Source organism: Andrographis paniculata, unplaced genomic scaffold (assembly GCF_009805555.1).
Source record: "Andrographis paniculata isolate CXL003 unplaced genomic scaffold, ASM980555v1 Contig35END, whole genome shotgun sequence".
Taxonomy (NCBI): Eukaryota; Viridiplantae; Streptophyta; class Magnoliopsida; order Lamiales; family Acanthaceae; genus Andrographis; species Andrographis paniculata.
In genome coordinates, this window is record NW_026137568.1 from 167202 (window position 1) to 180549 (window position 13348).

Genomic DNA, 13348 nt, shown 5'->3' on the forward strand with positions numbered 1-13348 from the left:
GGATGTATGTAGCCAATGAAAAGCTTACACCTAACAAAGAGAATCCAAGTTTAAGATAGCAGTGGGGCCGTGACTGTGATGATGATCGATGAGGAGGAGGCAGCCAACGAAAGTCCGGGCGACTTGGCCAATTCCTAGCCAGTCAGTGGCTACTTCCTCGGAAATGACTTTTAACTCCCTCTTCTCTTCTCTACTCTTCTCACGAAGACGAGACTCTATACATCAATCCGTTCATTATACTCTCTTCATGGATTGATTAATAGTACTAACTAAGAGCTAGCTAAGACTGAGCAATTCAAGAATATAGGCTTAACTTCTTATAGGATTCTACTGTAATCTCGGTCATCACACACACACGTATATATATATATATTGATGATTTACAGAGAATGGTTTTATTAAAATATGGATCCCGAACTAATCAACGTACGTATGTAAGGATCATTTGGTCATTCAACGGCAACGTAGTCTGAAAGAAGGAAGCTCCTGCCAGTACCAGTTCCAGTCCCAGACCGACGTCTTCCTCTTCCTTCCCATGTAAACAACGAAAGCTCAGAATCAACATATCAGAAGAAGAAGAAGAAGGAGAAGAAGAAAGAAGAAAGAAGAATAAGAGACTAGAGAGGAGAAGGAATGAACATCTTCTTCTCTTCTGCTCCCTCAAATTCCAAGTTCCCTCTCTTTACTCCTTCTCAAAACCCCAACTCCTCGAAGGGCCATTTCGTTCCACCCCTAAAACCGCCTTGTTCTCCCCCATCCCATCTCATCTTACTTCCCACACATTCTCATAATTCATCGTCCCCGCCAACTCTTCAAGAAAAGACTCAAACTTTTCCATCACAAGCTGATGGAGCAGATGAAGATGAGGATGAAGATGAAGAGATCATAAATGCCAAGAAGTCCTTGGAAGAATTGCTAGTTGTTCGTAGGCCAGCCATGGAGATTCCAGTTGAAGAAGCTGAAGGAAATAAAATATCAGACAGTGATGGAAATGTCAGTCAAGTAACTGGTAAGCAGCTAAAGGAGCTTGCAGTATCTAAAGGGCTCTCTAAATTTGCAAAGAAGATGCCAATTTTTGAGCCTGAGAGAGTTATGTCGAGTTCTGGGGAGAAGCCTCTTTTGGTGAATCTGGATTTGGCCTTGTATAAAGCAAAGATTTTGACGCGGAGATATCGGTACGAGGAAGCCGAAGAGATACTCAGGAAGGTAGAGCCCAGATCATGAACTTTCCTGTTTTCCAATGTTCAGATTATGAATAATTTAATTCTTCTTCTTTGCTTTGAGCATATTTCATAATAATGTTTGGCTTTGTTAACTTAACTACTAAACAAATTGTTGGGCAAATCCTGGATATGAATCTAGTATCATGAGTGGTGTTGATGGCTTGTGAATTTGTTGTGATCTGGTGTATTTATTGAAGTGCATAAGCTATTGGCCAGAAGATGGAAGGTCCTACGTGGCCTTAGGGAAGGCTCTGAGTAAACAGTTGAAAACAAATGAAGCCAGGGCTGTATATGAGAAGGGATGCCAAGCTACTCAAGGGGAGAATTCTTACATTTGGCAGGTTGCTACTATTACATTACATGTGTTTTGTATTTGCTTGCAGTGGGCATGATTCTATGATGTAAAATGTGATTCTAGAGCAGTTCAATTGAATATTGTTTTGTAAAATAAATGTGTTACAAGTGTTGGGCTGTTCTGGAGAGCAAGATGGGGAATACAAGGAAAGCTAGAGAACTGTTTGATGCTGCCACAGTTGCGGACAAGAGGCACGTTGCTGCCTGGCATGGATGGGCTGTCTTGGAGATGAAACAGGGGAATATCAGAAAGGCAAGAAATCTTCTCAGTAAGGGTCTCAAATTCTGTGGTGCAAATGAGTACGTATACCAGACGCTTGCGCTGCTTGAAGTTAGAGCTAAGCGCTATGAGCAAGCTCGATACTTGTTTAAGCAAGCAACCAGATGCAATTGGAAGAGCTGCGCCAGTTGGCTAGTAAGTCTGATTTCATTTCATTTCATTGGAACTGATAACAACAAGAAGAAGAAATGGCTAATACATGTATGTATGTATGTACTCGTTAGGCGTGGGCTCAGCTTGAGGTGCAGCTGGAGAACAACCTTGCTGCTAGGAGGCTTTTTCAGGTAATGTGGTGTATTCATCAGTTGATCAAAAATGAAAAAGAAGGGGAAGTTTTTTATCTGGGATTTGGTGTGGTATGGTTTGTTGTGTTGAAGCAGAAAGCTGTGGGTGCGAGTCCGAAGAACAGGTTCGCATGGCACGTGTGGGGAGTGTTCGAAGCTAACGTAGGAAGTGTAGAATTGGCAAGAAAGCTTCTGAAGGTGGGGCATGCAGTGAACCCCAGAGATCCAGTTCTTCTGCAGTCCCTTGCGCTATTGGAGTACAGATACTCGACAGCCAATCTAGCCCGAGTCATCTTTAGGAGGGCCTCTCAGCTTGATCCAAAACATCAGCCAGTCTGGATTGTGAGTGAATTCCGTTCGGTGATCATAGCATCATTATTGTATGTCTATGTCTACGTCTATGTCTGATATTCGGTGATGATGGTGCTCGCAGGCCTGGGGTTGGATGGAATGGAAAGAAGGAAACCTGGGCACAGCTAGGAAGCTATACCAGAAAGCACTATCAATTGATTCAACGAGCGAAAGTGCTGCAAGGTGCCTGCAGGTTAGTACTACTCAATTGATTCAATCGCCATGGTCTGTGTGTTTCTTTCTTTCTACTAGATAAGACTCGGGTTTAAACGCACGTGCATAGGCCTGGGGAGTATTAGAACAGAGGGTCGGGAATGTGTCGGCAGCCAGAAGATTATTCAGGTCTTCGCTTAATATAAACTCACAGAGCTATGTAACATGGATGACTTGGGCATCTCTGGAGGAAGATCAGGGGAACTCCATCAGGGCTGAAGAGATTCGCAACCTCTATTTCCAGCAGGTAGTACACAATCATGCTTCTCTGTCCGACATATATATATATATATGCATACCTTCATCCCGGCTGTAAGTGTAGTAAGTAAGAGGGTACTGAGTTGATCTTCTTGTCCAGCGTACCGAAATAGTGGATGATGAATCGTGGATGACGGGGTTCCTGGACATCATTGATCCAGCCATAGACAGCATCATGAAACTCTTTAGCAAGGAGAAAGTGAAGGATTCTCCAGCAGGGGCGGGTGGTGGAGACGAGCAATCGGCTCCTGTCAGCACAGGAAGTGAATTCAACTTGGATGAATTCATACGTGACAGGCTGATGTTGGACCCTTCAAAACTGGAGCTTCAAATGGGGAATTCTGCACCAAACCTGTGACTGTAAACTTCCAAATATCTGAATTTGTAAATCGAGAAACTGCAAGTGATTCATTCATATGGAATGACAAGAATCATAGCTTTCAAAAGACATTTGAATTAGTAGTTTCAATGCAGTTCAGTTAGTTCGTGAACACGAAGAATAAAGTTCGGTAGAGAGAAAAACATCAATTAAGGCCCATTTCCAAGCAGAACAGAACCAACTTCGGCGTAGGCAATCAATAAATTATGCTGATGATCACTGAAAGACTTCTGCATCTAGGAATGGGTTTGAAATGTAACGACCCTAAAGTTATAAATATAGCAAGACACTCAAATTATGTGCAGCCAAGTGTCAGCTTCAGTCCTTTCTTTTGCCATCCTTAGGAGTGTTGTGTTCGGAAATGAGTTTCAGAACATCAACCAATGCTCGCAGCCGGTCACGGATATTTAACCCATACAGTGCTTCCACAAGTGATTGCTGAAACTCAAAGCCATTCTCTGAAATGGGATACTGTAGAATGCAGGAGAAAGTGAGGAGGGTCAGTCTGAGACCAAAGTGTCAAACTTCTCTAGAAATAACTCAATGAATCTAACCTGAATAGGCTTCGGAATCTTAGTTTTGATGAGTGGCCACCATCGATCTTCCACTACTGATTTCACAAGACAACAAGCTCGCAACCCTTCAACACCAGCGAATCTTCCAAACCCACTGTCTTTCACACCGCCAAATGGAAGGGACTGTGACAGAAATGAAGGATTATGCACAAAAGGTGAGCTCATAAAAATATGTAAGATATCACCCTTTGACACCAACATGCACAAACAAAAAGATATTATATGACATGCGACTACCAAAACTTTGGTCTTACCTGACACATGTAGTTCGATGCAAAATCATTAATTGCAGCAATTCCACAGTGCAGCTGAGAAGCTATTGTTCTGGCACGCTGCTGGCTGCCAGAAAATACAGCACATCCAAGCCCATACCTTGAGTCATTTGCAAGAATGATTGCCTCTTCATCAGTACTAAATTTCATTATTGGCATAATTGGCCCAAAAGCCTGCAGCAAGAAGATACAAAAATGCATCAGCACATTTTCATTTCAGTATTTAAGCAATTGCTACAATTAAATAATACTGCATACCTCCTCTTGCATCAGCCTCATTGTGTGGTTGACATTTACAAGTATCGTAGCAGGGAAATATTGATCAACAGCCCCTTCACCAATATTCCCGACACTTCCTCGACCAGCAATTTCTGCTCCTTTGTCAAGGGCATCATTTACCAGACTCTGAAGCTTTTCAGAATGCTCTTGCATGCATATGGCTCCCATGTCATATTTTCCTACAAGTGGAGGGCCCTGCACATTTTTATCCATTAAGCATGTGTGTCAACTAACTATAAGATTCTATATAAAATCCATACAGATTGAGAAGCATGTATCTACTTAAGTCTAGCTCATGATATCTTAAGAAGGTGCAATGGACCAGATTGAATGATACCAAGTCTCAGCAATCAGCAAACAAGAGCAGATATTACACAAGATAACCATGATAGCAGAACCAAACTACTGCACATATTTACACCAATTGCATGTTTCCCCAACAGATATCCACCTTCTCACATATCATCTGGTTGCACATCATTCAAGTAAACTTAAATATTGGGGTTTGATTATTTACATCTTTTATACTTATTTTTTACTATTCAATCTATCAATTTTTCTCCAAAAACATCACATCCCACCCCAAAGCTTCAAAAGCATCACATACAACAACCATTTCGCCTAAGAACATCAAAAACAAAACACACACACACACACACACAAAGTCTGTTTTTGCCCATTGTCAATACAGTAAAAAATCATGGATGGAGATCAGATGCCTGATAAATTAAGAAATCTCAAACAAGCTGCTTAAGTCTGATATTGGAAACCATAGAAATCCATATAACTAAGTAGAGTGCTTACAGCAGAAACAGATTTCACAATTTTGACAACTTCAGCAACAAACTTGGAATAAATCTCTTTGTGAACATAAAACCTCTCAGCACCAGCACAATTCTGCCCACTTGACTGCAAAGCTCCCCTTACAGCAATTTGAGCAACCTACACAACTTACAATATATCAGACATTTACCCAGTCTACAAATTAGAATCTGGAAACCATATTACAGTAATTAATTTAGTCTATGCTGACAGGTTGTCATACATGTTGCACATCAACATCTTCACAGACAATAAAGGCATCTTTTCCGCCAAGCTCAAGTGTAACTGGTATCAACGTGTTTGCAGCACTCCTCATTATCTGTAGTTAAAAGCAGAAGTCAAGGCATTAAGGAACCTTAAAAACCACGATATATCAAGAGAAGTGAGTATAAGTAAAGTTTTATCCAACAATCAGTTATCTAGCTCAAGAGAAAAGACTTGCCATTTTACCCACGCCTGGTGAGCCAACAAAGATCATTTTGTCAACTGAAGAGACTAGGGCTTCTCCTGTCTCTGCAAACCTGGCAGGAAATGGAAATACAAATAAAATTAGACAAGATAAGTAAGTAAAAGATCCCAAGTCATAAGAATCTACCCCGTTATAACTTCAACAAGATTTTCTGGAGCTCCCACAGCCGAAAGAGCAGCTTTGATTATACGCAAATAGAAACATCCTGACCAGCTTGCGTGCTCAGAAACCTGCAGTGAAAAAAGCCCAAAATCCTTGTAACAAATTGATAAAGGCATTTCAAACAACCAACTTGCAAAATGAGCACTGCATTACATGTTGAGGCTAATTTAAACTTTATAATGGTATACTATAGTCTATATTACATGGAGAAATTAAACACCAGGAAAGTTGATGATAATGAGGATTACAGGTCAATTCCATTACAAAAAGTACACGAATTAATAGGTGCAAGCCAAATGGGAAGTCTATTCTTCCAAAACCTTAATCACAATGCTGTTCCCAGAGAAGACTGCTGCCAACATTGGATTGAATATATTGTGAAATGGATAGTTCCATGAAACAATGGCTCCAACAACACCAAGGGGGTGAAACTCTACTTTGGCTGTCTTGTGAAGCATTGATCTTCCACATGACCTGCGATATTTTGTCATGGTGATCAGTTTATGTTGATCATTTGTGCCAAAATTTTGTGATGAAGACTAGACTAGAGCCCCAGCCATATATATGTAGTAGACATATACCACCAAATGTAAATTACAGCCCAGAGGAAATGATTTAGTTTTCAATTAAGTAACAATGAGGAATGTATGCCTCTTAATTTTAGGATCAGGTAAGATCTGAATCACAAAGCAATGAGGTAGTGGATGTATTGTTACAGCAGTTACAAGTACGGGAAAGGCAACAGAGAAACTTAGACTGGTCTATTTGGGTGCTTTTAGTTTTGAGTTTTTATTAGGTGAAACTCATTGTCGATATAATGTTCTTAAGAAAAAATATTGATTGAATAATAAAATGAAGGGGAAAAAAAACATGTGAACAACCCCAAAGTTTATTATTAAAAAATAAGCAGTAATATGACATTTAAGCTCAAACCATACATTGTGATAAAAGCAGTTACATCAATCATGAAATTATTAAGGAGGAAAGAATACCTGTACTCAGGTTTCAGCCACTTTTCTCCTTCCGAAAGAAGCCATGTAATTTTCTCACAAGTTGTCATGATTTCTCCCAGAGATGCATCAACCATGGTCTTTCCAGTATCACGTGAAGAAACTCTAGTTGACAGAGCATATAAATAAGCTACATATCATTTTCGATTGAAATACTCAATAAGGTATAGTGCATCTAATGTAGGCATAGCTTAGTAAAAGAAGAAAATAGTGCAAACAATTAGAGCTATTAAAATATCCCAGGATGCTTACACAAATTAGATTTATGATCCAAACAAGACCTGGTCAAAATCTTATTACACATGAATAAAAAACACATGCAACTTAGACAGAATCCTTACACGTTTCACATCCCCACTTGCTACGTCAAGCATGCACTCACAATAATTGCTCAAGTTTCAGAAACTTAAAATACCAACTTCAAAATCCCATGCCATGTTGTAGTCACTTGTTAGATAGGATGTATTCACATAGACAATATTAATTGCTTATCAAGAAAAATAAGTAAACCATATGTCTCATTGAGTCCTCACTAAAGATCTCACCTTACAAATTCACAAGGTTAATAGGAAAGGTCACAGTAATAGAGAAAGGCTCTCATGCAAAGAACATCCATGCATGACGACATACTTCAGATTAGTAAGTACAGCCGTTACTTTCCGGTCATCAGGGCATTTTTAATACATTGATAATTGAAATTCATAAAAGTTGGTAGGAAAGGAGTCCATACTCGCATATAAGCTCCTGGTGTTCAATAATATACTTCAGTAGTATCCTTAGAAAATGGCGTCGTTGCTTGAAGCTACTTTTAGCCCATACTTTTTGAGCTTTTCTTGCCTGTGCAACATGCTCCTTAACCTGTCCATATCTTTTGAGTTCATCAGTTTCAATAAACATACTACATACTACATACAATAGAATTATACACAGAACCTTTACTACACTAACCAATAATACAAATTGAATCAAGAAGCTGGAGAGCATTTTCAGTTTCCCAACGACAGATCGAAAGGTTAGCTGATATGAAAACTAACTGGATTTCCCTCTTCTTCTTCATTTTTTGGTTTTCAAAATTTTTTATATTTGCAGCCTCAAGATATCAGATTTATTCATGTTGGAACTTCATGAATGATGCATTACAAAGAAAGTATTTAATTAATTGACTTGGAACTGATTTCGCTAAAATATAAGCAGTTGGTCATGCTTATGATAACGTTAGTAGTGTAAACTTAAGCAATGTTGTTCAGATGTTTCAGATGCATGGCAAACCAAACAGTTCAAATTAATCACTGAAAACATGAGAGAAAACATTATCGCGAAGGTGTAGGGTTTTACAATATATCTATATGATTCACACAACAGAGTAAACAAACCTCATCAGGTTTCAGGGCTGGAAAGAAGCCCAAATATTTCATTGTTGCAGGCTCATAGCATTGGACTTTATCTGTTTGTCTTCTTGATGGTATCTGCAACCAATTCCCATTCCCCCAACAAGAGAGAAGTCAGTCCAGAAATTTCCGCTATACCAGAATAATGAATAAAAATAAACAGTGAAAAAATATAACAAAAAAATAATTTCAAAAATTGAATTAAAACAACCCCTAGACTAAGGTCCGATAATGCTTCCAGCCATGTCAATGGAATTCACAGTGCAGTAATACTTGAAGTGAAATAAGATGATTTGTGGAGTGAACACATATTTCGTCATTTTGGTCAAAACCATATTGAAATCATTGATAGAGATTCAGATACAATATGGGTGATGTTTGAGGATCAGAAACCAAATTGAGGATAGTAGCTATGTGGCTTCATTACAAGATGTGTGTGGAGTACTTGATACACTAGGATCTTCAAAACAATCTTTAATGCTGTGAATTTATACACTAGTAACAAGTACAAGCAACAATTATTGAAAGCATATTCCTCATAGCAGCATTTCAACTAGCTTCTAAGCCAAGGTCTATCAACTTCTTTATTAAGATCAAAACGACTTCCCAAATATATCAGGCAGTGGTAGATCTCTTGACAAGTAAATACCAAACATGGATTGCCTCTTATATGGACGATGTAAAAATGGAATGAGAAAGAGGGGAAGGTTACATAGATGAAGCTGTTTTCCCTCGTCTGATTCCCATCATCCACCACTGCCATCAGAGAAATCATAAAACAATTAGCTAGAACACAGTACAAACAATATTTTGCTAAAATCTGAGCTACTAGCGTCAATATAAGAGCAACAAGCCTGTTCCTGCTGATTCAAATTACAAAAACTAAGAAACAAAAACCAAACACGACTACATACACAAGATGCATCTCACCCTAGAGGGCTAAAGCAATCTGATTTCATCCAAACTTGAGATTTTTCTTGACTGGGTTATCTACTAAAACAACTTAAACGAGCATTAGATGAAGCTGGCAGGGGGCGACCTAGCCGGTTCAAGGAGACTAACTTAATCTATGAAAAGGCGAAATGTGATCCATAATACTACTTTCAGTCCAGACATGTTCCTATGCATAGAAAAGAGGTAGGCGTGGGAATCAAAACTGACACCAATAAAGAAAGAGAAGAAAAATAAAAGGGGCAAAGAGAGGCAAGCATACCATCGGAAGCATCAACGTCAATAGAAGGGACATTGGATGGAACAAGCATGAGGAGGAATTTGCAGATCGCAAAAGCGAATGCGATAACGAGCAGCGGCCACCAAAAGGCCATGGTATTGTTGTGCGGAGATGGAGAAATGTTAAACCCTAGAGATTGAAATGACAGAGAGAGCAGCTATAGGAATGCTGGGGAGAGAGAGCGCTTCTAATCTGTGCGTGCTTGGGAGTGGAGCCTCGTCGTCGTCGTCTCGCCCCTCTACTGTGCCGCTGTTCTGTTCTAATCTGCATCTACTCTCACTCTGTCAGCATCGCCAGTAATAGTTAAGTGTGATGTGTGTCAGTGTAAACTAGTGCCCGCTGCCCGGCCGGGACCGGGACCTGGGCTCCTGTGATGAGTGTTAATATGTGATGCGCATAAACACAACACAAAACTAAAACCAACTCCCTAATTAATTAATAATAGATTAATACAAGCGGTGGAAATAAATCATGCAGATTCATTCACTGCCATATTATATATATATATATATAGATAGATAGAGAGAGAGAGAGAGAATTTGTTTAGTTGGTAGTTTTTTCCTTCAGTGACGTAGCAGATCAACATTCATTTTCATTGTGATTGTGATTGTGATTGTGATTGTGATTCGAGAGATTAGAGGATGGGAGACAGCAGCAACAGCAAGAGCAAGAGGAGAGTGGGGGTGGCGGTGGATTTCTCCCCGTGCAGCAGAAAGGCATTGCGATGGGCTCTGGAGAACCTGATACGATCCGATGATGAGCTCATCCTGATCACCGTCCTCCCCCAGGCATATTACGAGACTGGCGAGATGCAGCTCTGGGAGACCACCGGTTCTCGTACGCCCCGCCCACTCCATTCTCTAATTTTTATTTTTTTTTTTTAATTGTATTATCAATTGTGTGTGGAATGGATGGAGATGGATCCATTCGATATCGTGTTATTTATCGCTTTTCTTTTGATTGCATGGCATAATTGCATTGGATTAGCTTTGATTCCATGGAGTGAAGTTTTGGATCCCCATGTGATGAAGAAATATGAGGCCAACCCAGATCCTGAAACGCTTGAAATCGTCAGTAATGCCTCCAAACAGAATGGGGTAAGCAAAAAGTTTTGCTTTGCTGGCTGTTAGTTAATTAGTTAGTTAGTCAGTCTTCTGCATCTGCTTTGATCACTAAACTAAATGGTTGAAAGCAGATGAGCGTGTTCATGAGAATCTTCTGGGGAGATCCCCGAGAGATGTTGTGCGAATCAGTGGGCAAGACTTCCCTCGACTGTCTAGTCCTCGGCAATAGAGGTCTCGGCACACTCCAAAGGTACCTACCTGCCCTGCCCTCACTTCCCTCCTTCAGAACTACTTTTCATTTTAACTAAACTCACTACACTATATAATAATAATGTGGAATTGACGATGAAATTCATGTTCGTGCACTGTTATGTTTGCAAGGGCTATTATGGGCAGCGTTAGCAACTATGTGGTGAACAACGGTACCTGCCCTGTTACCGTCGTCAAGAGCTAGTGAGTGGGTCGGGACAAATCATCATCATCATCATCATCATCCAGATGAGGTTAGTTTTGTTCTTCATATGCTTTTGCAACTTGAGGAGGAAGAATAAGTTATAGACAGAGAGATATAGTCATCATTCTTTTGTTTTTTTTGTTGGTGTCTTTGCTTGCATTAATTGTGACTGTGGCGAGAGGGCTACGCAGACAGTAGTGTAGTGTTCCTTTTACCTTGTTTCCCTGGCTGAAAGTGAATCATTATTATTTGATCAATAAAACAACTCATTGTTGGAGTCTCATCATATTATCTCCCTGGCCCCTGCAATGGTGTTCATCCATTTCAACCACAACAAAACCATGGATAGGCATTGTCACAGACTAGACATTATGAACACCAAACATTCATTTATTTATCTATTACAATTCTGAGAAAGATACATGATGCCAAGGATTCTCCTCAGATTATCATCATCAATACAGGTGCTACAACCACCTCCTCCCCCTGCCCTGTCCTAACATTCTTTAAATATACACATTTATATACGATTCGGTCATCCTCTTTAAACTACACATTCATTCTGAAGCTGACCGGCGAAACTAAACTTTCAATGTAAAGCAAGGATGCACGCAATCCTCCATTGCAGTTTCGAAGCTCAACGTCCCTAACTGAGCCATTCTTCAAGTCAAATATCACAATCCTAGGACCACAATCCAACACAACCACCCCATCTTTCAGCACATACAAAACCCTCTTATAAGAGAACCTTAGAAAATCATCTAAGCAAGGGATGCTAGCTGCCTTGGTCCATGACAAAGCCGATGCCTCATAATCCATAATCCACACATCCGCATGAGTTTGATTGCTGCAGAGCACAATGAGGCTGCCCTCCGACGCTCCCAACCTCGAATAGTGTTCAATTCTAACATAACTAGGTAGCTTCAATGTCCCACTCTCCTCAGTCGCTAAATCGACAAAGACGATGTCCTTATCCGAAGTCGTCATCCAATGTAGCTTCCCATGAACAAATGAAGCAGGATCGTCCGTCAGTGAGGAGCTACTGCAACTCTCGAGGCTTCTCCACTCATCATCATTCCTCACACAATAGACCTTTGCCACGGCCTCAGACAAGTGGCTGTTGATGTTGAAGAAGACAACCTTATAATCGTCGCTTGCTTCATCATGCCCAAAGCCATAAGTCACGTAGCTACGGAAGCTAATGTCCACGCCGGAATCAGGCAGCTGCTTGCGGATTCTTGTGGAAGGATTCCACAAGATCAAATGTTTTCTATTGACAGCAAGGCAAACCAGGCCGTCGCAAGAACCCACCACCCAAACGAAATCTCCCGCGAACGGGGATGAATAATCTGTGTCGAATGCTTCAGCAGCTGGATCCCGCAAAATGGAAGGGAGCGAGCAGTGTTTAAGTGTGCCGCCGCGACAGTTTAGGATAATCCTATGGGACGAGGAAGCTAAGTCTTGTCTGGATTTTCTGAGATGGGACATGGCGAAGTGGCGGGTGGAAATTAAGGAAAACCATGACCTGCAAACGCACTTGAATTTCAAGAGGGACATGAGCGGGAGCCATGTGAGGATTTCGACGATCACGTCGTTTGGGAGTTTGGGGGTTGTACTCTCCATTCTCGACTCAGACGATCAGCTGTGACTTGTGATGAGCAGAATTTTCTTGGAAATTAAGGAAAATTGATTGCACGCCATCCTGATATTTTCTTAAGATATTTACCCTTCCTGAATGATTTGGCATCGACTTTTCTTCCCTGATATATTGTGAACCCAGACCAGAGTAGTACCGTACCGGACATCCAATCCAATCCAAGTCCAACACCTGTGTGTCCCTGTTGTTTTTCGGCCACAAGTTTGTTAGGATTTTATTACTCTTAAAACTTAGAGAAAATATCTGTCTTGACCGCATGCATTAAGATGTAGGTTCGTTGAACTAGTTCATCAACTTTGTGTTTTGTGTATATGATTCTCTTGAGTTTCATTACTTATCAGAATCTCAGGTTACATTTGAGCTAGAGTCCAACTCAAAATGAGTGATCGACTGACTTGCAATTGAGAATTTCCATGAAATTGATTTTGGGTTTTGGACGATGCATACCGAAGATTACTTGCATGGCAAATAATTATAGAAAACATTGGAGGATTAACCTGGAAAGATGGACAAGCTACTTACAAGAATATAGACAAAAAGGCATTCTTACAATGAGCGATATGCCAAGGGTTGTGTTTTACACAACGAGGACTGAAATCAAGATCCTCGAATCTGTTATGCCA

The 13348-nt window shown here is 40.4% G+C and overlaps 4 protein-coding genes across 4 annotated transcripts; 2 read left to right on the forward strand and 2 right to left on the reverse strand.

Moving 5' to 3' along the window:
* The first annotated feature begins 232 nt into the window (after positions 1-232).
* On the forward strand, positions 233-3413 carry LOC127249100 (protein high chlorophyll fluorescent 107). Its single transcript, XM_051271734.1, has 8 exons — positions 233-1206; positions 1421-1564; positions 1687-1992; positions 2082-2141; positions 2238-2483; positions 2575-2685; positions 2776-2952; positions 3064-3413. Exons 1-8 carry the CDS (start codon positions 634-636, stop codon positions 3319-3321), a joined length of 1875 nt encoding a protein of 624 aa, XP_051127691.1. The 5' UTR covers positions 233-633; the 3' UTR covers positions 3322-3413.
* LOC127249101 (aldehyde dehydrogenase 22A1) lies at positions 3398-9819 on the reverse strand. Its single transcript, XM_051271735.1, has 14 exons — positions 9533-9819; positions 9032-9075; positions 8305-8397; positions 7662-7789; positions 6914-7036; positions 6242-6395; positions 5886-5989; positions 5733-5811; positions 5514-5609; positions 5273-5410; positions 4448-4663; positions 4172-4363; positions 3897-4040; positions 3398-3813 (listed from the first exon to the last, which is right to left on the reverse strand). The coding sequence occupies exons 1-14, from the start codon at positions 9642-9644 to the stop codon at positions 3661-3663; spliced, it is 1776 nt and encodes a 591-aa protein (XP_051127692.1). The 5' UTR covers positions 9645-9819; the 3' UTR covers positions 3398-3660.
* A 187-nt stretch (positions 9820-10006) lies between these two features.
* Positions 10007-11313, forward strand: LOC127249105 (universal stress protein PHOS32-like). Its single transcript, XM_051271738.1, has 4 exons — positions 10007-10387; positions 10538-10647; positions 10746-10864; positions 10996-11313. Exons 1-4 carry the CDS (start codon positions 10192-10194, stop codon positions 11066-11068), a joined length of 498 nt encoding a protein of 165 aa, XP_051127695.1. The 5' UTR covers positions 10007-10191; the 3' UTR covers positions 11069-11313.
* Positions 11314-11479: 166 nt separating this feature from the next.
* LOC127249102 (F-box/kelch-repeat protein At3g23880-like) lies at positions 11480-12902 on the reverse strand. The gene has a single exon (XM_051271736.1). It carries the CDS (start codon positions 12689-12691, stop codon positions 11618-11620), a length of 1074 nt encoding a protein of 357 aa, XP_051127693.1. The 5' UTR covers positions 12692-12902; the 3' UTR covers positions 11480-11617.
* Between the last annotated feature and the right edge of the window lie 446 nt (positions 12903-13348).

What these genes read in the sequence shown, in the direction of transcription:
- LOC127249105 (XM_051271738.1), top strand. Translation starts at nt 10,192, where the DNA reads ATGGGAGACAGCAGCAACAGCAAGAGCAAGAGGAGAGTGGGGGTGGCG. An exon ending in CTGGGAGACCACCGGTTCTC is followed by an intron (nt 10,388 to 10,537) that starts GTACGCCCCGCC and finishes GCATTGGATTAG; the next exon opens with CTTTGATTCCATGGAGTGAA. An exon ending in GGTCTCGGCACACTCCAAAG is followed by an intron (nt 10,865 to 10,995) that starts GTACCTACCTGC and finishes TATGTTTGCAAG; the next exon opens with GGCTATTATGGGCAGCGTTA.
- LOC127249101 (XM_051271735.1), bottom strand. Translation starts at nt 9,644, where the DNA reads ATGGCCTTTTGGTGGCCGCTGCTCGTTATCGCATTCGCTTTTGCGATC. An exon ending in CAGCCCTGAAACCTGATGAG is followed by an intron (nt 7,790 to 8,304) that starts GTTTGTTTACTC and finishes AGATATGGACAG; the next exon opens with GTTAAGGAGCATGTTGCACA. An exon ending in TGGCTGAAACCTGAGTACAG is followed by an intron (nt 6,396 to 6,913) that starts GTATTCTTTCCT and finishes AAAATATCGCAG; the next exon opens with GTCATGTGGAAGATCAATGC.
- LOC127249100 (XM_051271734.1), top strand. Translation starts at nt 634, where the DNA reads ATGAACATCTTCTTCTCTTCTGCTCCCTCAAATTCCAAGTTCCCTCTC. An exon ending in CCGAAGAGATACTCAGGAAG is followed by an intron (nt 1,207 to 1,420) that starts GTAGAGCCCAGA and finishes TATTTATTGAAG; the next exon opens with TGCATAAGCTATTGGCCAGA. An exon ending in AGAATTCTTACATTTGGCAG is followed by an intron (nt 1,565 to 1,686) that starts GTTGCTACTATT and finishes ATGTGTTACAAG; the next exon opens with TGTTGGGCTGTTCTGGAGAG.
- LOC127249102 (XM_051271736.1), bottom strand. Translation starts at nt 12,691, where the DNA reads ATGGAGAGTACAACCCCCAAACTCCCAAACGACGTGATCGTCGAAATC.